Source organism: Eutrigla gurnardus (assembly GCF_963514095.1).
Source record: "Eutrigla gurnardus genome assembly, chromosome: 9".
In the NCBI taxonomy this organism is placed as follows: Eukaryota; Metazoa; Chordata; class Actinopteri; order Perciformes; family Triglidae; genus Eutrigla; species Eutrigla gurnardus.
In genome coordinates this window covers 12,091,947-12,119,873 of record NC_139923.1, presented here as the reverse complement: position 1 = coordinate 12,119,873, position 27,927 = coordinate 12,091,947, and the positions used below count along the sequence as shown (strand labels likewise).

At 41.8% G+C, this 27,927-nt stretch overlaps 1 protein-coding gene across 8 annotated transcripts in view; it reads right to left on the bottom strand.

The window, feature by feature from the left end:
- Window positions 1-655: 655 nt before the first annotated feature.
- Window positions 656-27,927, bottom strand: part of plekha5 (pleckstrin homology domain containing, family A member 5) — a 73,695-nt gene continuing 46,423 nt past the window's right edge. The window contains exons 6-30 of one of the 8 annotated variants that reach the window (XM_084017142.1): window positions 26,591-26,711; window positions 26,340-26,444; window positions 24,316-24,388; window positions 22,186-22,286; window positions 20,764-20,879; window positions 18,587-19,090; window positions 16,612-17,092; window positions 16,180-16,263; window positions 15,347-15,466; window positions 14,235-14,288; window positions 12,986-13,066; window positions 10,438-10,500; window positions 10,261-10,341; window positions 9,282-9,431; window positions 9,051-9,152; window positions 8,266-8,421; window positions 7,493-7,648; window positions 6,795-6,918; window positions 6,155-6,282; window positions 4,693-4,911; window positions 4,140-4,301; window positions 3,272-3,405; window positions 2,691-2,833; window positions 2,378-2,459; window positions 656-1,653 (exon numbers count right to left, since the gene is read on the bottom strand). In XM_084017142.1, the coding sequence (XP_083873268.1) occupies window positions 1,596-1,653; window positions 2,378-2,459; window positions 2,691-2,833; window positions 3,272-3,405; window positions 4,140-4,301; window positions 4,693-4,911; window positions 6,155-6,282; window positions 6,795-6,918; window positions 7,493-7,648; window positions 8,266-8,421; window positions 9,051-9,152; window positions 9,282-9,431; window positions 10,261-10,341; window positions 10,438-10,500; window positions 12,986-13,066; window positions 14,235-14,288; window positions 15,347-15,466; window positions 16,180-16,263; window positions 16,612-17,092; window positions 18,587-19,090; window positions 20,764-20,879; window positions 22,186-22,286; window positions 24,316-24,388; window positions 26,340-26,444; window positions 26,591-26,711 (3,598 nt within the window). In that variant the 3' untranslated portion in view covers window positions 656-1,595. Of the gene's footprint in view, window positions 1,654-2,359; window positions 2,460-2,690; window positions 2,834-3,271; window positions 3,406-4,139; window positions 4,302-4,692; window positions 4,912-6,154; window positions 6,283-6,794; window positions 6,919-7,492; window positions 7,649-8,265; window positions 8,422-9,050; window positions 9,153-9,281; window positions 9,432-10,260; window positions 10,342-10,437; window positions 10,501-12,985; window positions 13,067-14,234; window positions 14,289-15,346; window positions 15,467-16,179; window positions 16,264-16,611; window positions 17,093-18,586; window positions 19,091-20,763; window positions 20,880-22,185; window positions 22,287-24,315; window positions 24,389-26,339; window positions 26,445-26,590; window positions 26,712-27,927 lie in introns of all 8 variants that reach the window. The other 7 variants (XM_084017143.1, XM_084017144.1, XM_084017145.1 and 4 more) reach the window with 7 other exon arrangements.

Here is a 27,927-nt window from a genome sequence, read left to right as displayed (position 1 = left end):
CGTGCTCCTCCAGCAGGACCACTTACTATATGGAAAAGCAAAGACTCTGGACCATAACCTATTTATTAGCATCTTATCAATACGTATAACTCCTTGGTGCCTCATTATAAAGTGTTAAATTAATAATTCATATATATGGATTACTTACCTATGATGGATTATCGAGTGGGCTATTGACCCGGGCTCCACTTTAAACTAAGAGCAAACACGCTTATTTGTTCACAGCTTTTAGGAATTTTGTTTATAATATTTTAATATATCAAATATACACTGGAGTCTTCCAATTTGTTTTGCAGCGGTAGAATAACCAACAGGGGGAGCCATAGTTCTATGTTTAAGATGACTGTCACTCATTGCAAGGACCTCAAACAAGACTTATCACATTAAATCACACCATTTTTACCTTAACCTGTATTTTACAAATTACCCATTTTACATTTGATTACTTTTGATGATGCCAATTATTTAAATCCACCATTTCAAGCATTAAAAATTATCCAAATGTTTAAACCTGAAATCGAAGATGTCATTTTCAATATTCGCAGGTTACACTTGAGCTGATGAACAAGAGTGAGGAGGTTTACATGGCTTTATTCTCACTTTGTCCATTACAGCTTCAGGACTGCTAAAGAAAAACAAAATGCAAACATTTGTTAAGAACAGCAACATTTATTTAACATGATATAAAACAGATGGGATATGAACATTTGCTAATCAAATCTATAATGTAACCATATGTTGGCTACATCATTCTATCCTGCTGTACCATGTACATTATATACACAGTAAACCTCTGATAATTACACTTTGTACACACACAAACAAAAAAAAAACCCATCCTGGATCCACAAAAGTTTTATTTTTTATTGCTTTTTACATGTGCTATTTTTATTTATTTTTTTAGCCAACATGTCATAAAATAGAACCAAACTCTGATTTTTTTTTCCCTTTCTTCTCTCGGTTTAAATATATCTCTCAGCAATACAAAACAAACTGAATAGTGACTTAAACATTCACATATGTGTCGGCAACAATGCGACAGGGACTGCAGAAGATCCCATTTTTAAATAATTACAACCCCAAACAGGAGAAATTACAAATAAAGTGGCTCCTCCTTATATTATAATGGAGGGATCTACATCTCTTATAAATTCATCTTTTGCATCGACAAATGTTCTTTACAATAAATGGATGAATATGAATGGTGAGCTAATGACCGATGCCTGATAAACAAGTGTGACTTATAAAAGAGTTAACCAAGCTAAAATTATGTGGAAAAATGTTTTGAAAGGTTTTTGGTGTATGGAAAATGTATGTTTATATATCTATATGTGATGTTGGTCTATATTCAAACAAGAACCTAATAAAAACATATAAATAATGAAAATATCCTTAAAAGCCTTCTACAAACTGAAAACGGTGCCCCAAAAGAGGGGGAAATAACAGAGAAGTGGTGTTGGTGGCATAAGAGCTTAAGACGTCACAGTGAGCATACAGAAGTCAGAGGTGAACACCCCAAAGTACGGAGTAGGCAGTTTCACTCTGTAGGCTGTTGCCTTGTGCTGATGTCCTCGGGGAAGTCTTCAGAGGCATCGTTACACCTCCACCACTGTTTCCTTCATGTGTAGGTTTTCACTGAGGCCAGAGCCTGTGCTGTAGAAAGAGAAGGGGAGGTTTTAGAATGGTAAAAATAATACCAGACAATGGATATGTAACATAGTTCCCTCATACACCCAGTGGCCACCTGTACAGTCCTATTCCAATACAACTGCCATGAAGACACCTTTAATTATGCCTATAATTTACATGAAGGCAATCACAATGTCCCCTCTAGAGCCTTAAAACCTGTACGTGTATGTATGTGTATATATATATATATATATATATATATATATATATATATATATATATATATATATATATATATATATATTCAGAGGTTTTCCTAATATCCTGTCCCCACATGTATGTAAATGTGAAAGACAATATAATTTAGGCCAGTACAACAACACCTGTAACTATGATGCCAGTAATAAAACTATAATTAAATTGAGTAATTTCTGTCAATGGCAACAAGACATGACCGCTATAAAGCTGTGTGGTGTGTATTATTATCATGACACAACAAATAGTGTACATGTGTTAAAATAATGGCCTTACAGCAACATTGACTTGAGTCATGTGACTACACAGACTAACAACAAAAGTGTGGGTTCTACAACAACACAGAACACATACAGTTCACCTGACTTTTCATCAATCCCTTCATTCTGACATGTTTTCTCCCCCCCAGAGACGACAAGTAACAGACACTTTAGCATTGTGAGTATGGACAAAACAGGTTGATGAAGGCCCTTACTGGTGTTACTACACACACATGAAGTGAGACCCATCAGTGAGTTGAGGGGGTGAGTTAGGAGGCTGTGGAAGGGGTGGGGAAGAGGACGACGGGCTTTTCACTGCAACGAAACAGAGCAACACACGCAGGCACACACAAAATAACAAAATCAAAATCAGTGGATGAATGGCCAAAACAACAATGATAAATGACTGAACACATTCACGATGGAAGCAGCTGCGGTTTGCTAAACCACAATGAAAATGAGTGATCTCTATGAACGGGCTCACACAAGCTTTTGTTTTATGACATGCATCATTTGATCTCATCCCCCTTCTCTCTAGAGATGTACCTGCTACCAGCTTGCTGCGTTTGGAGGCCTCTGCTGCCAGCTCGTAGGAGATATTAATCATCTTCTCTTTCTCCTGCACGGTAACCTCCACTTCAGTTTCCTCCTCTGGGCTCAGGGCCATGCTCGGCAGCCCCGTCTGCATGCTGGGAGGACACATACACATGAAATAGCGTCTGTAATACACATGCTACGAGCTGTAAACATTGTTTCAGAATAAACACAATTTCTTCCAGACAGAGAGGCTATCTGCTTTTAAATCAATTCAACGGGGTTGACATTTATACTAAAATGTCACGGTGGCAGGGAGATGCAGAAAGTAGGAGCTTTTTTGCACATCTAAGACACTGATCTGCATGGGAACAGCAGGCAGGCCTCTTTTTATCCATCTATTGTGATATCCTGCTATGACCCCCAACCTACAGATAGAATTTCACGCAAGACCACTGTCTGGAAAATATCGAGGTCACCTACAGAGATAGCCCTTTGACCAAAGGATCCTTACCTAACATCAAGGGCCTGAGCCGCCTTGTCCTTGCTAATAAAGTGGTGCTGGCACAGACAGATAATGGTGATGTGTGTACCTGTTTTTGGCTATGAGGGCTTTGATACGATCAACTTTCTTCTGCTTATCAGCCTCCTGCTCGGGGCTCAGAGGCTCCTCGGGGTCTGACTCCACATAACGCTCAGGAATCAGCACTTTGTCAGGCACAGAAAGCTGAGGAGACACACCACAAAGAAACACTTTATTTACATCGCACCCTTCATGCAAATTAATGGGATACTACATGATTTACAGATCAGACTAAAACAATAAAGATATTGTTATAAACAAATAACAGATGATCGTCATCATCAGTAGAATTAAGCTGCTCCACATTTTCATGTACAAACTAAATGGAGCATCACCGTAGGCTTTGTCCTGGAGCGAGAAACACTTAATGTGAGACATTCAGCAGCACGCAGAGATCCGATGGGAACATAAACTAAAGGGTTTATTGATGTAATCCAGAGAAAAGAGTATGAAATATTGTAAAAACAGCAAGAAGTTTGCTTACAGGCAGCCTGTGAAAAGTAGTAGTGTTAGAGGTAAATATAGTGTCATGCACATGCCTTTAGGAAAATTCCTGCTTTGCATTTTATAAGACTGATTTCTTGGTTGGGTTGATACGGACATATGGCGTCAAATGCATTGTGGTCCACAGAATGTCAAAGGATAAGTATTGTTTTCAAAATGTACCTGTCACACAGACACACTTTAGTACCGTTTCCTTGACACTTTTGCTATATATTTTATTAGTTTTCCTTAACTATTCTACTTAATAAAAAAACAGAGTAGTGGTAAAGAATCAAATCCACAATACTTGATGTGAGGTTGGTAAACATTTCAGAAATAATGTGCCTGTAATACTCTCAGTGTGATGAGTAAGACAGCCAACTGCTGTGCCTCACCTCTCGGTCCATATTTAAGTGGTCAGCCAGCGAAGCTTCTTTGAGACGAGCAATCTCCTCAGCGGGCGTCTCCTGCTCCCTCACCACCGCCTGCTGTCTGAGTGAGGCCTCCAGCTCCTGAATGTCACTGCATATCCCCCCATCTCTGCGCCTCACTTGGGACTAGAAGATAGACCGAAAAAAAGAGGACAAAAATGATAATATGACAGGATTCCAGGATTTGATAGCAGTCTACTCTGAACTTAAAGCACTAGTGTGTAGGATTTAGGTAGATTTATTGGCAGAAATGGAATATATACATTAATCATAAATAAGATTGTGTATTATCATCTGAAACTAATAATAATTGTGTTTTCATTAGCTTAAAATGAGCCCTTATCTACATAGGAAGCAGGTCCTTACACTGAGTCCAGATTCTGCCACACTGGAGGGAGGGGTTAGTGAAGGGGATTTTATTTAGTTGCAATCTTCAACCTCACCACTAGATGGCACTAAATCCTACACACTAATCTTTAAAAGTGTTGCCTTAGTGTCTGCTGCAGTCGCCCAATACCTGCATGTTGCGAAAATGATTTTCTTTTGTAAACGAGTGACTGCGAGAGGGCGTGTTCTCGTGGCTGCTGCTGCCCCGGATGTGGTGGCCTTTCTTTTTCTCCCTGAGGGCGCCCTGCTGGTGGCGCCGGATCCTCTCCAGCTGCTCTTCCACGCTCATCCTGGGCCGGCCGCTTTCCGCAGCACACAGCTGCTGTTCCACTGCGCTGCGTGGACGCTCCTGTTCGCCAGAGAGGACAGACATCCGCGCAGACCAAAGAAGGGACACAGAAACACAACAACACACACAGTAAACAGAAGTTAATAACACCGTAGCATGCAAGGAGACAAATGTCAGTATGGTGTTTTTTTTGCTACGCTGACCCACAGTTTGGGGCGTGTAGCTGAGTGCTTGCGTCAGATGTCAATGCAATACTCGTGGTTGTTGAAAACAGACTCAATTCAACCCAAGTGGAGTAATCACATCTTCTCTGGCAACACTGCACGCACTGGAAAAACGTTTTGGTTCTATAAACAAAGGTGTCAACGATTGACATAGTAACCACAATAATGGTTGTGAAACGGCTCGTTAATGTTCACTCTCTTTGAACCAAAACCTGACTGCATGCACATGCACACACACACACACACACGCTACTGCTGGCACACATGGGGCACTCAGAGAGCCTGGGGGCCTGTTAATGCCTGAGCAGGACAGGCTGATGCTGTGAAGTGAACTGAGGAGGAGTTTGGAGTTTAAGGCCATGCAGGAGGGGCTGGCAGATCTGGATTCAGTCCAGAGCCTGAGGAAGCAGCCTCCACTGTCCAGATTGTTTGAGAGGCTGGTATCCAAGGGCCCAAGCTGAACTCCAAAGGCCTGTGACACACTTGCCTACAGCCACAGGCTATATAGCCCACCAGGAAGTCTTTAGTGCCGTATGTTACCTCAGCTGATATTTCACAAAGTTCACGTAGGTTCATTTTTATACTATATGTTCATCTTTTTGTCCAAAGACAAACACATACAGACACACTAAAGAGGACACACCCTACAGTGCGGTACACTAATGACATGGTAAGTATATTTAAGTTGATAGTGTTTGAGGTTGGAAACTGTATAAACCGAGCTTGGCATCTATTTTATGACAGCCTGGTTTTAGGAGCATGAGTCACACCCTGGTCACGTGATAACTGCCACATGTTAACATTCAACCAACAGCTTTAATAAACCCAAACAACCAATTACGGTAGAAGTAATTGCAATACAAATGGTTGCCAGTTTGGTGCGACCACATGAGGTTTGCAAAGACGAGATAACAAGAAAAGTAATCACTGTTATCATTATTGATTTTCAAAGATTGTTTGCCACACAGGAAATGAGGTGCCCGACAGTTATAGTTACATTTTCAAGTTGGTTTCTTACAACTGAGAGTAATCTCTGGTGGTCCTGATGGTTAAACATACTGAAGACAACATACATTTACCATTAAACTCACCGCCCTGAGGTCAGGCCTCTTGCTCTTCCTTAAGGTAACATATGAAGCTATGGAGGAGGACTCAGGCACTGGAGATTTGGTCCTGGGTGGGACAACGCCAACTGGGTAGGACAACCCTAGCAGGTAAAAATAAAAAAGACACTTCAGTAAGCCCATTTTCCAATTAGTTTGATAATCCGTATTTTCTTGAATTTGTCAGATAAAATCCTCCGTGTATTAATGAGACCTTCAAGTTTAACCGTGGGAATGTAAAATCTGGTATCAAGCACGCTCTACCGACAATTACATTATTTCCTGCAGCATCAGCATGCTGCTACTATTGATTGTGTGGCGGTGAGGAACGTGTCAGTCGCTACAGCGTAATCATTCAACTTCAGAAGCCCTGCATTACGCTGTGCTAGCGGTTTCACCAAATTTAGGCCATTTGCTCTTTTCTAAAACACCTTTTCACAGAGAAGGTACAGTGAAATATGATCAGCATACATTTGAGTTAATATCAATCCGTCGTCTACCGCTAGATCACAAGTTTATTAGATCACAAGTCAATCATTTCTTCAGGCAATTTGTGTTTGTGTCAAGAAAATGGATGATTTATTAGAAAACTGCAGTTATCAGAAACTGGCATCACCTTTATTTCCAGAATGTTCTCTATCAGACGGGTGTTCAGATCTGTCCTCTCCATTGCTCTCATCCACTTCGGCCACTGTGGTGAGCTCTGGTTCACTCTTATACAGCCTGTAGTCTGGGCCCTGCTGATGAGAAAGAAAGAACAAGTTGAACACACACACGCACATTGATTTATAGACATGGAGAGTTTGGTTCCAAAGTGAGATAAAAGGCACATTTTCTCTTACAGAAGGATTTCAAAGACAGTGGCAAACAGACTGGGCAATTTCTAAACATAAATGTATCCAGTACAGCTTGAAGGAAAACTTGTTTGAGTATGACACACCATACTAGAGCCAAATGAAAAAGCAGGCAGCAGTCAGACGTGGCTTAGTTTACAACCAAGGACAGAACACAACAAAATACAACACAATTGTTACTTTTCAAAACACAGAAAGAAAAACACAAAGGAAGAAAATCAAACTGAAAAGAGGGAAGAAAAGAAAAGACACGTGAATGATGCTTCATCCAAGAAGCTGAAAATAAAGATGATGGAAGTATGGCATTGAGTAAATAAAGGGATAAGATCCAACCAAAAATGAATCCAAAAGACATGAGATGTCCGTCAGAATGAAAGTGAAGACCATCCAGCGGGCGATGGTGTGTGATGACACAGATGAGTGCAGGGTCGTCCATGAGGTCAACAATCAATTCGCTTACGCCGTGAGTGCCATTCCTGTGACTGGACTTCCTGTCCTCCGGCCTGTGGAGTGATGAAGGGCGCACGCCAGTATGAGAGGGCACAGGGGGCACGTTGGGGGGGTTGGGCTCATAGGACTCGGGTAGGGGTGGCCGTGGGGGTACCGAGTCCTCCTCCTGGGGATTAAACAGGGCATGACAGGACAGGAAGCAAGGTGACACATGGCGCCACCACGCATGCTCAGGGCAACGGCCATCTGGTACAGAGTAGCTCTGGCCCACAGGATGGATGAACCAGCTGATTAGCCAGACAGCGAGCTCCGTGTGCCGTTACATGGTTACTGACAGATCCACTCTGTCCATGAGCAGGGCTGGCAGTTTGAGCAGCTAAAACTGGTCAGAGTGATTGTTTTTTCTGGATTAAATGTTTACCTATTAAAGCAATTCTTACCTTTCTGGCTGAGTTTCAAAACCTAATGGATGTATTTTACATTTTAGTGTGCCATACGCTTATTAGGAGCATTTTAAGATTACAAAAGAAAGGTGTAAAAATGCCAGAAAGGTAAGAATTGCTTTAAATGTTAAAAGAGCAAAACATTCCCCCTGTGGTGGCATCTTCAAATTGCTTGTTTTGTCCCACAAACAGTCAAAAACCCAAAGATATTAAAAAGAGAAAAGAATCACATGTTAAAGACCAGCAAAACTTGGCTATTTTTGTTTGCTAAATGACTTACACCTGAGAGTGCTAGAGAACTATGGGACCAAGTATACCAAGCCTGTCAGTGGTGCCTCACCTCGTTTTTGTGCTTGCTGAAGTTGGTCTTGGGTCCATACAAGTTGGTAGCATCAGCAATTCTCTGAGCTCTGTTGTTATTGAGCGCCTCCATCACATCTTGAATCCTCCAAAGTTCTTTCTGGATGTGGACGTGCTGCTGGCTGGGAGGCTCCGTCTGGTTGTGTGCAGAAAACATACAGAGCACCAAATATTACCTGAAGATTAATTTAGCGATCTGAAGACAGGGAAAGGCAGAAGAGCAACAGACGTGTAGTTATCTCTAAACTGATGACAGGTTTTTATGAGAGTGAAGGGCACTTTAGCAGAGGATGTCCAGGCTCTCTGCAAGCCATCTGACTTCTCTACTCTGAATTAGCATTGGCTCCGACTCAGTCTCAAGCAGGAATATCTGTTAGAATAGATTCTCTCTGTCTCCACACTTCTCCCGCGATGAAGGACAAGATAAAAGACGGACTTAATTAAGACTTGCACTATCATTGCTACAGTCATCAATCACTCACTATGTAGCTTTGATCTCTCAGCTACCTTCCTCTTCGCTGCAGCTAAGGGCACTGCGGCACAGAAATCGTCTTTACTTTTTGCCCAAAGTCAAACAAAGTCTCTACAAAAAAGAATGACTAGGTGTTCAAAGGAATCTGCCACATTTAAGCTTTTTTTTTTTTTTAAAGCTTTGCAGCTTATATAGCCCAAACCAAAGTCTGACTATTATGCCATGCCAGTTTTAGACAGCACAAGCGGTGCAAGATTAAAGAAGCGCAGCTTGATTCTCCAGAATGATCCTACCTGAGGACTTCCCAGTGCTTCAAGCTGTTCCAGGAGGTTGCTCTTAGCCAGAGTCACTTCTCCTTCCAGCTTGTCGTACTCCCTCCACGACCGCTCCAACTCCTGGTTTGGGAGAGATAAACTTTGTGAATGACAACGAAAAAGCAGGCAAAAACTATGTTACTAGTACTCCTGAAGAAAGAGAGCTTCAGTGTCCAGCATTAGTGAGCGTGAATGTACTGTATGACTCACGGCTGTAATTCTGGAGAGCTCCCTGCAGGTGCTCAGCAGGCCGCTTTGCAGCAAGTCTCTCTGCTGGACAACACTCTGCATGGCAGCGGGGCTATCAGAGCCCATCTCTATCTCCTGGCTAGCTGAAAGCAGCGCCGTCTCCAGGGTGTGCTGAAGGAACACGCAACATAATCAGTTCAGTTTTTAATAACGGATGATTTAAGGCTCTAGTTTTCTGGTCCATGGTTCCCGTTACATAGCTCCCATACTTCTTCCAAATATATTAAACAAAAAAAAAGTGTTGCTGCAAGTCAAGCTGCAACTATTTTTTAATCTGGTAAAACTGGGTCTTGTTTTTTTGTAATTAATCAGACTACCAAATATAAAATGACAAAAAATAGAAATAGAATGACAAATGCCTATCAACCAAATACAAACCCCTTTATAAATACATATAAAAATAGGCAAAACTCAAATTGGACCATAAAGCAGTTATTGTTTGGTATCCTTACTTGAGTAATTACTAATTAATAACCAAAACCGTCAATGTCTTGCCTGTCAAATCAATTAATGAACCAATCATTTCATTAATTTGAATGTTATGTTTTTTTCTTTTTTATGGGAATGGAGGTAACGCTAAATGGACTCCAAATTAGCCCACATTTCACGCTTTATTCATTTTAGAAACAAATAAAAATGTATGTAAGTAATCCCTGCTTCCAAAAGTGAGTGTGCAGTACTTGCAGCGTGTCCTTAATATTTTTCTCTGTAAGCATGTCAATACTGCAGTCTGCTGAAAGACTTAATGACAGTAGCTAGGCTGTATTTATGCATTCTAACTCAGTGTTGTGCATATGCACTTAAAGTAGGCTACTCGTATAAGTTAAACAGAGAATAAACAGTGTATTCTTTCCAGTTTATTTTCCACCAGACTCTTGTAAGCACTTCAAACAGTGTTTTTTGAGACTGTAATGATGACAGATGTGCAGTGTTAAGTCACCTTCTCTCTGTACAGCTGCTGAAGTTTGTCCTCCTGTGTCCTCACCACTTTATCCTGCTCACACAACCGGCTAAGTTTGGTCTGAAGAGAAAGCAGTAAAGACGTGTGAGTGACCCATCATGGATAGATGATGGCTGCATAGATGATGGTTGTGTGAGTGAGCGACACTGAACTTACATCGATGTCCACTTCTTCTGGCATACATGTATAGGCGTGCTCCCTGTAGTCTACAGGATTCAACTGTGAAGACAGACAGGACGTCAGCCAGAGACACCAAATATGCACATACACATTAGAATCGGGAGATCTAATGCAGTGTCACGACGAGGCTCTTTCACTGAGCCGTGGGATTTGTCCTTGTGTAGAAACTCAGATTTCACCGAATCACTGAAACTGACATCTAAGTTAGCAAACCGACGGTGGGAGAGCAGCCAGTCTAAATACAGACTCTTCTCTGATGGGCTCTGGTGCCTCGTGGTTCATCACCCACAATTGTTTGTCTCCATCAGCACAAAGCAGTGGTTTTATTGGAAAATGCAACGGGAAGGCATGTTAAACCATCTTGTTTACTAAACTCTAGTCCACAGCGCATAACCTTTCTCCACTAACTGTGTTTTCTCCAGCACGTGTCTATCTCCTAGCTGTGGCTAGGTAGCTGTGGTCAACTCAGTGTGTGTTGCCTTAACTGCGGTATTACTTTCAGATATTCTCAGAACAATAACATAACCACAGATATTCTTTATTTTTAACATGCAATAGTAATGCTCGGGTGATTATAAACAGCCATTTAATGAATTGCATCCAGGCTAAGATACAAAGCAGTTCAATGTCGGACTGCATTGCAATTACTTCTAGTTTATTTATGTTTATAATATATATTTTATGATACCTACATTCTTGTAGTAACAAAAGAAAAGAAAATAATGTCAAACTCAGCCTCCTATTCACTTGTATTATTTCCACTCTCTACATTTTTTAAAAGAAAAAAAAAAAGTCACAGTGCTTAAACAGAAAATTATTTCAACTGCATTGGATCCCATGTTTCCAGAATGTATTCATTCATCACATAATCCTTCATCATACCTCCACTCTTGTGAATCTCAACAAATACATGTGCAGTCCATAAATATTAGAACAGTGACATTTGTACTTTCCCCTTTAATTTACATCCCTATTGATTAATTGTAATATCAACACACAATTAAATCAAGTAATCATATTTGATATGTCTAGTCTACACCCATACATGTCTTCTTCTCCTGTCTTAAGTCTGGTCTCCTGCAAGTGAAACACATGATCACATTGCATTTAAGATCCCATAGAGTCTGCACTTTTACTTCAAAGATAATATTTAATTTAAAATCCAATGTGCTGGCCTACAGAGCCAAAACAATAAAAAAAATGACTCACTGTCCAAATATTTTTGGACGCAACTGACCAATGTTGCACACTCACACCATCACTCTTTCACACACATTTCTCTTAACACCTTTTTCCTCAGCTGAACCACACAGTACACTTTAAGCAGGTGTGACCTGAGAACCACATGGCATTCCACACAGAACATGCAGACTCTCCCACAGCGAGTGGGGGACTGTGGTGTAGTGTGGATTACGAGTCACATGGGGAGGAGGGACACAGACTTGAAACTGCTGTTGCCGATGAATGGGTGGAGGGGGGCAGGGACGGTCTTTGGCGGCACTTTTACACCTCAAGAGGCGTTCACAAAAGTGGCAAAGTGATGTCATAGCCATTGTCACACACAAGCCGGTCCTCGGCGGCACTTTTACACCTCAAGAAGCGGTCACAAAAGTGGCAAAGTGATGTCATAACCATTGTCACACACAAGCCGGTCCTCTTTATCCTTTCCACCAGAAGAATAACAAGAGGGTGAGAGGGAAGCAATGCAAACAGGTAAAAAGGGAAAGAGAGTTCAGCTAGAAAACATCGTCATTATCATCATCGTCTATTCCACAGCTGATGCTGTGTACTCAACCTTAGACCACTGACTCCTGACATAAAATAAATAAAGTAGCACTCAAAAGTATGACTTCAGTTTAGATATTTGTTTGAGGATAATGGGACGTCACTGTGTCCTGTTAAAACTGAAAACAAATGTATTGCATAATGCTTAAATTATGGAACTAAAACAATCCCCAACAATTCTATTTTTAAGTGACTCCAATTAGAGTCCCCCTGCCAAACTCAGGCGGCTCGTCTAATGAGAAGAAGAGCATTCTGCCGAGGGTTATGAAAAATCACATACTAACCTTCACTGGTTCGGGCACGAAACAAAACAAGTAAGTAGAGAGTAAAGACTAGAGGCTTTCCTACCTAAATGATCTGGGTCCAACCACAGCTTTAGCTTTTGATTTAGTCCTACAGCCGGCTGAGTGATTTCTAAACACCTAGCAACGTCTAGAGTAAACTGTATCCAGCCCTCTTACACAAACTTACTCAAAGACAGAGTGAGGAAGGGTTTTAACAGTGAAGGAAGCACATTGTACTACTCGTTTACAAGTCATGCCCATATTGGCATGACTTCTCACATTAAGAGAACAGTCAAAAGCAATGGATGAGGAGGTGCTGGCGATACAGACGATACAGGGAGACCAGTCTCAAGATGCCATGGGGACTTGGACACCGGAGGAGCATGGCAAAACAGACCAAATAACAACAGCGACCGGTGAGGATGAGGCGGAGCAAAGCCTTTGGCTGGCCTTACTTGCTGGTAAAGTTGAGGCCTTGCGGCAGAGTTTTCAATCAAAGTGTGAGTCATGGCGATTAAAGGGTCATTTTCCTTCATCTAGTCCAGTGTGGAGAGGAGGTGATATAGCAGGAGTCAGTTTCAGCTTCAGAGACAACAGCGGCAATGTTGTTACACCTCGCCCGCTCTCACTCTCTCTCTCTCAAGCAGACTCAAACAGTGACAGCAATGAGAGGCAGTCAAAGATGCTTAATAACAGGATCAGGAAGACATTGTAGTGCAGAGCTCTAAGATGCTTACTTGTTAGCCATGGAAAGCTCCTGTTAATCTTAGATTTATTATAATGACACAGAAATAACGGGCACTATTGTTGCGAAGCCTGTGGCAATAAATAGGAAATACTTCAGAGTGATGAGTAAAATTACTTAATCCTCACTGGTTACACAAATCTGAGGCTAGCTCATTTTAATTATCATCTCTACATACTGTATATAGCACAAATGTGTTATTGTGCCTCTGTACTATATATTGCACTTTTGCACTCAAACTCTCAATGCACTTTTGAGCAATAAAATAACAGCAGATGAAATTTCTTTGCAGGCACTTCACTGAGGCTGCCCTCTCTTAGTCGACTAGTTTTCTTCGTTGTTTTGGTCTACGTCGACTAAGATCTCTTTAGTCGATTCATCGTTCCTCATGCTTTTTCATGCTGAGTGACTAATTACCAAGAAACTTCTGAGTGCATCTCTTGGTAAACACAAGATTTGAAGTGGTGTTTTTGCCTGGTTCTTTGTGGAGAAACTCAGCACCACAGATCTGTCTAGTAAATCACCTAAATGACAAAATCGGATGAGTGTTAGTCGACTAAGAACTCCTTTGGTCGAGGACAGCCCTTCACTTAATTCAATGGCATGGGAGGCATTGAATTAAGTGTTGGGAGGCATCTCCAAACTGAATCGAGAATAGAGTGATGTCAAGATATTTAGTTAGTATAGACAGTGAGTTTAGGGTGCATATTCATAATAAAGAGTGGCCCATCTCGGGGCTGGCTAGCTAACTGGCTTAGGCTCGAAAATGCTGTAGAATGTGACATTGCTTCATGCTACGTAGTAAAGCCTATAACTAAATTAAATAAACAATTAAATGATAAGTTATCTAGGCATCATAAAGGAAATCAACTGATTGATTTAATAATAGCAAAGCAATAAATGTTCAATTCAGCTCATGACAGGAGGAGACAGGGTCATGCAGTCATGCATTACCCCACCTGATTGTCCAAATACATGAGGTTCCTTTGGAGGTGATGGGAGAGAATGTTGTTCTAACGTCAGCAGCAAAGAAGGAGAGGAAATAAAAGGCAACAGGAGAGTGAGAAAAACAAAAAGGATGCCACAGTCTTTCTCTGATCCTCTCTCTCTCTCACTTACTCTCTCTCTCGCTCACACAAACTCACTAGTATGTCCTGTACAGTGTACCCAAAGACAACGGAGAGAAAGGAAGGCAGGACAAGTCAAGGTGAAGAAATAAGATCAGCTAGCAGGTATCCTAAATAAAGTAAGAGTGAGTGTTTCTATAGAAAATAAAAGAATAGAGCTCCGCGATGACCAAACTGTACGGCCATGTCTTGACCAAATGCAGGAAAAACCTAAAGAAAGCTGAGGTTGAGATAATACTGAAATTATCATCACTTAACCTCCGTGTGAGTATGCTGATGCTAAACCCAGTATACTACGTAAGGTAAGGCAACCATCGTTGTCTATACTGGCACAAGGAGACATTAGTGCATGGTTATAAACCTAAACCCCTCATACCCAACCATTCTCCACCTCAGGCCTGGTTGACCTACATCAAGAACAGTCAAATCTGTTCTGGGACGTCTTAGGAGACTTAAAATGCAAAAAAATAAATAAACATTTACGTATGCCAGTGGCCTTAACCTCTTTAGCCGGTCACTTTTTAAGCTCACCAATGGCTTTAAGTTTCATTTCCGGCTAACATCTGTCTGGACTATTTAGGGAAGTAAAATGACTCAATCAACTGTATGCTCAACTTGAAATGGATCCAATGGGATGATCTAATGAACTATGTAATGTCGCAAATATTGTTGTAAAATAAGATTCTTTTTGTTTCCAGAAATTTCAGTCACTCTGCACAAAGTTGAAAGTGAGTTAGCAAATCCCTAAATATGATGAAGAGACAACTTCAAGTCAAAGCAAAGTCCTTCATGGAGTAAAGAGTAGCACATTTTCTCCTTAAATCAGCCATGTGTGAAGACTGTAAAAAACGGGCCTGGAGAGATGGATGATGGTATGGGTTGAAGATGGCATACACACCACACGCTAACACACAAGCCTGCAGGAGCATCTCTGGGGGCCTGACCTTTGGGTTGTCGCCATCCATGTTTAGTTGCATAAGCTGTGCTACAGTGTGCTCCCGGATACTGTTTAGCTCTGCCTGCTGCCGCCGCAGCTTTATCAGCTGCAGAGTCAGTTCCTCAGGCTGCAAGGGGGGGAGGAGGAAGGGAGGGAAATACAGCCACAATGAAATAGGGACACTCCGCAAAGGGAGTGGGAGAGGAAAGGAGAGAACACACCAGGACAGGAGATTTAGAGGTATCAGGCTCCCAATAGGTGAACAGTTGCTATATCCACATAGTGAGCTTTTCATGCAGCTCAGGACAGTGAGATTATCCAAAGTGCAATCGCTGTCAGCAGCATGCAAATTCTACACTCAAGACAGAAGAGCAGTTTAGCATGAATTACAGAATCCGGTTCACACTTTACCAGCTCCAGGAGGACATAGTACTGTGTACGGCTTTGACACAAATTCCTGATCTGGCTTAGAGAGTTGTGAGTGACAGGGTTTTTAAGTCTCCACTGATGGTGAAGCGAGTCAAAGGAGCTCCTGAAGTGAGCATACCCTAAATCCGACCACTTGGAACATACATCTGAGTTCTGTCGAAAACTGTCTCTAAAGATTCTGTCACAATGTCTTCTTGGAAGGGAATGAAGGGCAGAAAGAGGGAGAGGGAGAAAGGGAGGGTAGGTGGTGTTATAAAAATAGCCTTGTCTTCCAAGGAATTCCAATTAAACCCAAATGAATAAGTGTATGCTCTGCACACTTATTCAAGCATGAAATTACTGGGTGGTGTATTACAGAAATCCAGTTAGAAAAAAGTGATGGACAGAGAAGGCGACACCATAAGAACTTACTGTTTTGCCTTGGAGAGACTGGGCATTGATAGTCTGGACTGGGATCCCTACAGGCATAGACCTCCTGTCAGGTGGGTAGGCATACTGCAGGACACAGTGAATTAAAGACAAAACATCATTTTACACTACTGATTGGTTTAAATGCTCATTTACAACTGAATGCTTCAACCAAACTCAAAGAAACATTTTGTACATATCCTTAGGGGTGTTTAGTCATTGACATACTTTCTTTCTTTTTATCAAGTCTCCAGATATCCGTCCTGTCACCACAAATACAATGAAGATATAGGGAATTTTGTCTGTGCTCCTCAAAATATATTTTTAAAATAATTTTAATTGATTCACTGGTGACTTCTGGGAACAGTATATATCATACATAAGATAAGAAAGTGATTTTTTTTTTAAATTATTATTATGAGCGCCTTAACTGACCTTGTTGATCTGTGGCCTTTGCCGCCTGTCAATGCTCATGTCTCCTCTGTAAATGGGCGAGGATATCTCTGAACGAGCACTGTTCATGTTGTAGGATCGCATTGGTGAGTAGCCCCCGTACATAGAAAGGGAGCCGTGGGAGGGAGAGGGGGGGATGGAGTGGCTGGGAGCAGCATGCTCCGACAGGTTGATCATGGTTTTGGGACTGGCCATATTGCTGTAGAGCCCCGGCGGCCTGGGGTAGGCCTGTCTTTGCTGCCACTCAAATAACTGCCACATGGTATCGTCGCGCATGGAGCGGCGCTTGTCACCTGACGAGGGACCCAGGGCCTGGTCATACAGGGAAGGCGACATGCTGCAGATGCTGTCCCGCTGTGCCATGCTATTCCTGGGCATACTGCAGTAGCCATCGCCGTAGTGAGGCATATATGGTACCCGATGGCTTGGCATGTTTCTAGGCAGCGTCTGGTATGACGTAATGCTGGGGAGAAAAAGAAAAACAACTTGGAGAGAGGTAACCGGTTGGTCTGTGTACTCAACCATAGGTGAGTACACAGTTGAATGCACTTGGAAAACAGTGTGTGTGGGGGGAGACAGCATATCTCAACCACTTTAGGTCTTTGTCAGGGCATTTCGATTTATTAAGACCTACAGTGGTCAAAACGTGAAGATGAATGAAGATTTAGATTCTATAATAAAGGATTGTTAAATTCCGTCAAAGGAGATACAATAACACAATTCAACTACTGTATTATCTTATTTATTTATTTCCCTAAAATGTGATCGTGTGTCATGACTAATAGGCTCCACATGGCAGGTTCAAAGAAGAAGACGTGAAAAGAAATTGTTTGTTTACAGCCAATTAGACTTTCATTTTACTCCATTTATCAAAATCTTAAATAAAAACAAAAACACCCAATTATAAGTTGCCAGCTACCTCACACATCAAAGCAATGCCATGTTATGAAAAAGCATATCAGTGAACGTTTTTTGATTTGCCTATTAAAAGCTATCCTGTTGCAAAACACAGATGTGTCAGATTCAAACCGGACGCTTCACTCTCAAAAAGCCCAAATTTGGTCTTCTCAGTGACAACAAAGCAAGCTTCAAAAAGCTTCACTTCCCCAGTAAGTTCAGAATCGGTGCAGCTGTCATTGTCTTTAAAACTCAGTAGCATTTTTTAAAAAAAGACCTGTGACTAAATGGAAACTAAGCATCATTCTGGATGACACGCTGTTAATGACAAACAGAGACTGTTGAAAGAGCTGAATGGTGAGAATATGGAGAGGGAGTTTACATGCTTATCATGGAGGTCCCCTGTGGAAATAAGGCACAAGGACCTTACTGTGGTTTTTATCCTTAATACTCTTTTAAATTAATGTACTGCTCAAAGAAAGTAAGCACTTTTTTTTATAAACTAAGAAGCAAAGGCTGTGTCAACCATGAGCCAGGCGTGTTAAACAGATGGAGCGACGGAAACACTGACAGACGGGCAGACAGACAGACACAGTGAGAGAGCAAGTTTAATCTCAACCAATTAAAAATGGGACTCTCTCAGCAGGGCCTGGCAGTAACTCTGGCTAACAGCTCTGTCAGCAATTGTTTTTCCCCAGTTCTACTTAGCAGTACACTCAATAGCGTTCAAAGTGTTTAAATCAACGTGAGGTGTGTGTGAATCCTCTGACTTTAAACAACACAGCTTTAGAGAGAAATGGGACTAAGAAGCTTTGGAAAATCTGCATATGTACTTTATGTGGACACTCTGATGCTTAAGGAGAATCCCTTCTGTCTCAAGATGCTAAATCAGCATTTCTAGGTTAGCCAAGTTTCCCTTTTTGTTGTCAGAACAAGATTGGACTCTTGTGCAATAACCTAAGACAACTTGTGCAGGCCTGTTTTCTCCTCTTGCAGCACACATATTCTTGAGACCACACAATAAAATAACTGAAACATTAGGTAATATAATCAAACCAACCTCCTGGTGTCGTCGTCTTGATTGCGTCTTTGTGTGCGGACCCACTGCTCTAGTTGCTGCATAGAGCTGGTCCTACTCAGGGCGCGGTCTGGCTCAGGGCTGGGACTTCCCTGAGGAGGGACTCCAGTCCTATCAGCTGGACAATGCTCCCCGGATCCGTTAACGTGGGGCCCGCGGTGTGATCCCTCCATTTCTGTCGGAGTCTGCGGCGAGGCGATGTTAGCCTTGATGGCTGCCGCCTGGGCCGGCTGCAGCTTGATACTGTTGATCTTGGTGAGTGGACGCTCACGTTCCACCCCATCCTTCTGGAAGCCGTAGCGTTCGGCCTCTCGCTGCTTCCTTTCTTCATCCGCTGCGGCGGAGGTGGCTGCTGCAGTGCGCTCATGGTCAACCTCACGGTTGAGTTCATTGTTCTGGATTTCAGGCTGTGTGAGTGGAGGCTTGTGGTTGGCCACATGGTTGATCTCTTGTGGTCCACACTGCTCCACTTTTAGCCTGTCCAACCTGATGAAGACAAAGAGGCCTTATAATGAGAAACGTCTAAGACCCCGTGTTAGCCAAATAGGGGCTCTGAGTAGGGATAGAACAAGACAAGCACGCTTCACTTCTTCCTACTCCATTTGGGACATGAAATGTTAATGTAGGTTCATCATTGAAAGTCTGATATGTTCACTGTTATTTTTCTTTTGTTTTTACATACATATTTCATTTCTGTATTAAATATTTGAAATGAAGAATATTCAATTCATTTCAATTCAATTCAATTCTATCAAGACACAGGATCACCTGCGCAGAGATGGAAGGATGACAACTACATTAGATTCTATGGGCGGCTGGGATACTCATCTGTGTCATAGATCACCAATAAAAGGAGTTTGAAACATTGTATGGACAAAATATACTGCAGCCCTAATGCATGTGAACTCTGAAACGAGAGGAAAGTGCAAAGAAAATGGATGGCGGTGCACAATGTTTCTTCCAGCTGCCGGAGGAGGCCAGCCGTGTAAAAGGAAATCAGATACCGCCAATAAAACACCGCCTCTTCTGGGACATGTCACAAAGGTGCTGCTCAGACTCTGGTAATCCATTTGCAGCTCCCTTTTGCCTCCTCTCTAGAAGGCCTATATACAGCTCTGTTGTCCTTAGGGAGGTCTCCAGAGGTAATTGACACCACTACTCCTTGGCCTTAGACAGACTCAAGGTCACAGCTTCATAGTTGGGTGAATTCCCCTTACCAGCACGGCTCACTGGGTTAGTAATAGGAGGCCAGTAGGAAAGGCTTTCCTTCAAAGTTTCCACTTGTATCCTTTTAAATAGCAGCACTCGTCACATGATTTCTTCTCCAGCCATCTGCGGCTCCACCAGCCCAGTAGAGCACACATTTGGCCCTATGAAATCGCTGTGTATTTACTCTTACTTCTTTTGACAGGATTGTAAAAACACTTAAAGGGTAACATCTTTAACAGGTAAGGATTCAGGCTATGCAATAAGAAAAGTTGTGATAAAATCACACACTTTCCATACAATACAATCCACTAGATACTTTGAAATTAGGGTAGACTTTAGTGGAACTAGACATTACAATGCTGTTATACTGGATAACCTTATAAAAGCATCATGCTGTCAAATTCAACAGTGCTATTCAGTGGATTTAAGGCACTCCGCCTCTGTGCAGTTTCAAAGCACTTTACCACTACACCACTGTTCACCCAGTAAAGGGAGTGCATCATACTGGCAGGCTGCCAAACGACAGACATTTAACACAGTTTTTAAAATAGAAGGAAAAAAAACATCCTTATGAGTCAGTGATCATCATCAGCCGGCGAAGCTGTTCACAGTATCCCCTGATCAACCTGCACCATGCATTCACAGGGACTGTATGCCCACATGCACATGGCATTTGTGTGTTACTGCAATACACTTTAACAGTGATCAGAGTTAAAATAGTTTAAGATAGTCTAGAAGAAGCAGCTGGTGAGCTGTAACAGTCAGAGGGATTTAAAGGCCTTCACTGACAGAGCTAAAGCTAAAAAACAGGAAAATCATGATGAAAAGGAACCAAGTAACTAAATTGGACTTCGATTTCCATTCAAAAGCAAAACTACCCACTGCCATCTCCCATCCGCATCGCTAAAATACAGACTCCCTGTAAAAATGACTACCATCCTTTTACAAACCTTTTGACAGGCTCTGAATGCACAAGTGCAGCATCTGTCATTACTTTCATCCAAGACTCCATGTCTTTGGCTGCGTCAGAGCAAAAGTAGTATGTCCGCATGTTGGGATGCGTCGCCTGTTTTGACAATGGACAGGGAAAGTGACACATAGAGAAAGTTACCTGAAAGAGAGAAGAGAAAAGCATTTAGTCGAGTGGGATTTTTCAGCACTTTAGCATTTACCAGTGATTCAAGGTTGGTTGCTTTTGTGTAGGTGTATCACTAAATAAGAAGTATATAGAGCTGTTGACAATTTATGAGGTAAAAATTACATTAATGTATGTCATATATTTGATCAAATTGTGGTAAAAAATGCAATTGATTGTGAAACACTTATGTACTATCCACATACCTAAAATCAAACGATGAGTGACAGGAGTTTCATGCAAACCACTAAATTACAGAGGGAATCTGATGCAAAACTGTAGGACTTACCATGCAGTTCATTGTTAGGCAGACACATTGTTCCATAGTGACTCTGTTCCCTTGCAGTGAACAAACCAATTTATTGTTAAAGCCAGACACAGAAAGAGAAAAACAGAATGTTTAGTGAACAACCTCAATATCCTGTTTACCAGTGAAAAGAAGCACTGTCATTACTCGGGTTACTTCAGAAAAATCTTGAGAAATAAGGAACTTTTAATGGCACGGCCATGTAAGAGACAGGAAAAGTTTCAAATGAAAAAAAAATGCAGTCAAAAAGTCACCCGTTTCTAAGCAAATCACCGAAACTGAAGAGGTTGAGGGCCGCTCTCGTGTTTCTCTATTTACCTCAACTCTCTCTCTTTCAGTCTAAGCTGGAAAAGGAGTGGGCCGTGTGGTTGGAGAGACCTTGAGCAGACTCCTGGGCGTCTGTGTTTGGCTGTATTTGGCAGGACAACTTTGTTGTCTCTTAGGGTTTGTGAAGGACCCACAGTCAAATAGTGTACACACCACTGAGATCCCATAAAATATGCCTGTTGCCCTGTAACTTGGGGTTTCCGAGTCAACTCAGAGTAATGCAGTGCTCTAGTACTACACCACTGGCTGCAGCCAGCACAGACATATCACTGCTGTTACACACACACACACACACACACACACACACACACACACACACACACACACACACACACACACACACACACACACACACACACACACACACACACACACACACACACACACACACACACACACACACACACACACACACACACACACACACACTCTCTAACTTTCAAACTGTATATCAGTGATCAAAAGTACCGTTTAGGAGAATTGCACATTCATCAACTCAATTTATTAGAGCTTTAATTAATAGCAATGATTTACTTTTGCTCAAAAACGTCTGTATCCATAAATGTGGAGTCCAGTTTGAGATGAATGAAAACATGCACTGACCTTGAAGGCATATTTTCTGTTAATGTGATCATCCACAGACAGCATGGAAACACGAAAGCTTGGTAGGAGGATGCTGCCAAGTATTCCCTCTTCTTTTTCATCTGCAGAGAAAAACCAAAGTCAACACAAAGCATTGGGGGTTATTTTTTCTGTCAACTTCGAGTTTAAGTGATATTACATTAAAGTCTTATGTGGAAAACTCATTTGTAAACAAAAAAAAGAAGATAAACTGAGTGGACTGTGAGATAAACACTAAATGAGGAGTGTGTTGGTCAGATGAGCAGAGTCCAATCAGTAGAAATGATGAGCATTGATTCAATGTCCTGTGCAGCTAGGCCGCTCTAATCCTCATTAAGTTTGCAGACAGGGCTCTACATTAACAATGGAGCACTCTCCACAGGGGGGATTAGATTGAGTCCCGAGTTTTTAGCAGAGAATTGCTTAACCTCCTGATTTGTTATAAGCAATCTGCATTGCTTACCCAAAACAGTGCAGAGAAACAACATTTGTCAGGAAAAAAAAGTGACTGCTGCAATCCTACAAGTGCATTAATACATTAGTGCATATGTTTGTGGGTGTGTATTGATTGGGACTGTGTAAAAGTCAAAGTCTCTGAGGCATTTTGTTGGTAAGTGAGATAAACAAGACTCAGTGTGTAAACTATTTTTTGAAATAAAGGCTGCCAAACTTCAGCCTCTGGTGTGACAGTGTGTTTGAGCTCCGGTGGCAACGGGGCCCATTACTGCAGTCTGAAGGAGTGATGGATCGACCTTTTTGCCAGTATCTGTACCTGCAGCTCAGTGGGGGTCCTGAGCTCACAATAATGGTCTGATAACTACAGCAGATACCAGTTGTGCTTAGATGAGGGGCAGCACAGTTCATGACCTCTGCCCACTCAACATATCCAGCTGGATAAAGCCTTTGGGTCTGCTGTCTGTGGCTTTTATCAGTCAGTGGGCGGAAAGTAGGCGACAGGACTGGCAGACACCAGAAATAACACAGCCTAGATGTCATCCTGATCAGCAGAAATGACGACTGTATCCGCATCAAATGCGCAGGGGGACACTGGGATATGTGGACTTGTGCCAGACGAGACTTATAGTCTCTCCATAGCTGCAGCCTAACAGCAGACCCAGACTACAATTACCTCACAGCCTCACTGATTCACAGTATTCATTTCACCTTTTTTCCCCAGCAGGAAAGCTCTCAAACATTCTCTGGACACAGCTGTGTCAATATTTGATATGAACATTGGTACAGCATGCGAGAGGCTGAGATGCACAGTCAGTAGCAGCTCACTTCATAGCATCTTATAAAACAAAGATCATATCTAATAATTGTAAATGGGTTCCTACTGTGCAATAGTAGCAACGAGGAAGAGAGGAAAGGTTTAAGGGCAGCCAGATGTTAATAACTAAATGGAAATGTTTTAAACTGGACTGGGATTTCCACAATGAAAAAGCATGGCTAAGATTATGATATGATTAATGTGCTCGGGGCCATTTAAATAAAATAGCAGATCAAACAGACATCCATTCAAGTTTCCACAGTCTAAATAAAACTCTGTATTACTTGGTTATGAAAGTATAGGTTGTCTTCACTAAATTACAGAACCATGTTAATACCACGGTTTTCAAAAGGACGATCACAGTGCTAATATAATAGTGGTCCCTCTAATGTGGAATTAGACGTGGATCTTTAAACGCTAGCATATATGCTGTTGAATTGCGCTAGTATGCAACCAATGTATAAAAACAGCATCATCTCTGGAAACTTGTTTCATGACTTAACATTAGAGTGAAATGCAATTTCCCCGCTATGCTTTCTCTATCAACAGTATGGCTACATCCAAGCCTCATTTAAAACCCTGGCTTTCCTTAGGGGGAAATGATGATGTCTCAAATGGCAAATCAGATGACAGGAGGGGCATTTCAATTAACGCGTCTCCTCAGCTGGTCCTGTCAGGCTGCTTACCACAGGGACTTGGATCTAGATGCATTAGCAATCGCCAAGAACGCAGCTTAAGGCTCTGAAGGTCACAACAGCACTTTGAACTTCTCATTGAAAGTATTGTTGTAATCAGTGCAATGCTAATGAAACATGTTGCTAGCGGAGAGGAAACACACTCACCTCTGTAGTAGAAGAGACACAGGTCAGACAACACAAACCACCTCTTTTTCCAAAGCTTCATCCCTGTGCTATCCTGAAAAGACACGAGGGGAACAGGGAACAGTTACTCCACAAACTAGTGGGAATGTTTAGCCTGAGAAATGACTCCTATCCTCCTATTGAATATGTTACATTTATTCCATGTTTGCTATCTATAGCCTGAAATTCTGGGTTGCTAACTTTAAAAAGGACAGAACCCAATCAATTATGTTTTAATTCATTTTTTAAAGTTTGAATTATGCTATACACTCATTGACAACTTTCTATGCTATGCTTTCAACTCATTGACAGGTAAACTGCAAACCAGGTATGACCTCCTGTTTCGTCTTTCTCTACATCGACATGTCTTTGTGCTCTAAAATGTCTCCTTGGACTGTATTTTGTATATAGATACATTCCTTAATGGTGTGGAACTCATCCACTTTGTACTGCAACATCTCTGCCGCTCAAATGCTACATATTAGTTGGAGGTGGAATAAGGGTACTTTATGTGGTTCCTGGAATGGAATAACAATAATGAAGAGTGCTCCACTGTGTTTATTTCAACCAAATAAACAGCCCTTCCCCTTTTAAAAGGACGTATGTTGTTCAGTGGACAATGGAAATAATACTCCTTTGCTTAAATTGTTCTTTGGTATCACAATGCTGTGATCAAAGGGGTTTTCAGGCTGCTGCTTGAAGGGGATGAAGGGTGAGGAAAAGGGCATTAACTCCCCGTTCGCTTTATTGGAAAACTTGAGCAGAGTTTGTATTCGTGGATTCCACCCAGAGACCAGAGTAAGGGGAGGGACCTCAACAACTCTGTCATTATGGTCAAACAGCATGTGGGCTGCAGTTGACTTAAATGGAAATTCACTTCCATGGACCAGCATGTTTAACACATTAGTATCAAAAAGTCAGAATACCAGATGCTGCTCGCCGTGTTCATAATGGAGGCACATCAGAAATGTAACGGAAAGATTCAAATTCCCTCTGTTGAATCAAGGTCTTAACCACTCATTTTACAATGTGTTCATGAATAAACTTTATCAAAAGTTCTGTCAGATCTCGCTCAGTTCAGGAGGGAATAAAAAAACAAGGCTTTCACCATCACATCCATCACTGTGGCATTTTGTTCCCCCAATGGATCAACTGAAGGGCTGCAGCTTTTCCTCAGCCAAGGACTTCAATAGCTTCCAGGTTTCAATGAGGCAGGGAAATAAAAGTGCAAATCCAGCTTTTATTCAGGGTAGCAGATTTGTGATTCTTTTGCTTGATCTACGTCACCCTGATTGAGGTCCCCAAAGAAACTGCAGCTGGCAGCTGTACCAAAGGAAGCCATCATGTGTTCACAAAACTGTGCCAGGAGGCCGCAATCAAAACTAAATGAGTCTTCCACTTAGGAAGCATGAGAGGGTCCTGTCTGGCAAAGAGCTGCCTCAAGCACCCCCTTTTCTCCCTCCCGTAAGTAACCAGGGAGCTGTGATGAGGGATTGGTATTTAAACACTGCCCACACTGGATGACTGGCTGAGCAGACACACTGGACAAAGAACTGCTCAGGTCCTGTAAGACATCAAAAACCTTCCTTTGTGCTTAAGACTGGTAATGCAAATCTTACAGAGAGGGTGTGGGTAGGGGGACGACTTAACATTGTTATACGTGTAAAAATAAGGAAAGTTGTATAAACATCAAACTTGCATTCACAAGAATACGCTAAATGCACACACTTTCCCCAAATTTCTAAATAGCTATTACACTAGAAACACATGTATTAAACAAATGCCCAAACACATATAAGCAAACGTACAATAAACAAATACAAATATGCATATAACATTCATAACAACTTGCAGATAATAAGTAGAAGCGTGGACCCAATTCATGCACAACTTTTAGATTATTGTTGCATCAAAATGAGTAATTTCCTTTGGCAATAAATGGTGCCTTCTCAGCACATTATATGACTCATTGTAATGTTCTACTTTAGCCCTTTAATACTGCTCACCTGTTTATAAAGCCAGTCCCTCTTGATTACCGGGGCACTGGGATTCCTCCTAATGGAATTGGATCTCTTCCCGAAGTTGTGAATTTTTTTGGAAGGTCTTGATGGCTAGAAACACAGTATAATGAGAGAATGGCAACGTGAGCACAATCCGCAAAATAAAAGAAGACTTTTAGACTTCTAGATGAGTTTACCATTATTTTCCTAACTTAACACACATGCATGATTATGCTGTACTCGTGCGTGTCACTCACTCTTCCTGCTGGGCTACTGGGGTTTGCGGCGCAGTCCGGGCCGCCTGCGTAGTTGGACGCCTCGCTCATGGTGCTTACTGGCAAATTCTTCTTCTCATTCGCCGGCAATTTGGAGGCAGATCTAAAAAAGAAAAAGACACAAAGCCAAAAGGCAAATCATCAGTCAGAAATATAGACTGGTGATTAATGTCTACTGACCTTGATAAAAAAAAGGAGGAATCGGAGGAAGCAGACCTTATTGTCGGTTCCCTGTCCCTCTGAAGTTCAAACTTTCTGTTATAATGAGATCTCAACGTGGGCCTATGAATCAAGCCAATTGCTCCCACAATGTCACAGCAGATATATTCCCAGTTGTCTAACAGCTTTGAATGGGCTGCGAAGTCTGCCGTTCATATCAAAATGCAGCAGTAAATCAGGTCAGGGTTCCTTTAAAAGACAACAATATTTTAAAGCAAAAGTTGAAAGCACACAGAGTTCAATACATTTGCCACAGGACAAAGCACCTTGTGAAACAAGTTGTCTCTGGCCCACGGAGATGTACTATATTATTTAGGAAGGGAACAAGGTTGTCGTCCTGAGGGAGACAAGAAAACAAGAGTTGCGCAGAAATACTGCAGCACTGAAGGAAATTTCTCAGATATATTGGTTTCAGGTCACTGAATAAGGACAGAAACCACCAAACCTGCACTGCAAACTCTAACCCGCCCATTTGAAAAATGACCTAATGTACTGCCATTTAGCATTAGTGATGCATCATCCACATGTACTTCCCATCCATCCGTACCACCTAAATCAATCTTTCAATCAATCCATCTATAAGATGAATACAAGATTGTTAACACTCCAAAAAAGGAAACTCATTAATTTAGATTAATTACAAACGGTTTAACAATTCAGACTCCATGCTGTTATACTCAAGATGCATAAACACGACAGGGGATCACAAGGGATAACACTAGCTCGGCTCACGACATCAGGCAACACACATTCCCGTGCAGCACAGTGAACAGGCCTGATACTACCGGAGACGAAACAAAGACAATCACAGAGGAATCACTCTGTCTTACCTGTATTCAGAAGCAAAGTTACATTTGTTGCAAGGTAATTATTTCTTCCTATAAGAGTTGACTATAAGGGGGTTCTATATAGAGCTGACTCATCAAGGAAGTCATTGGCGTGACTAACGCTCCCTCGAGTTGAAGTGAACACTCTAAAATAACTTCTTGTGCAGAGTGATGAGCAGCCACTGAGATTTACCGTCTTCTCCATCTAATGACCCCTTCTGAAGAAAATGAGCTCCAAGGATTTTCAGTACTTCCAGTGACAGGAGAGATCCA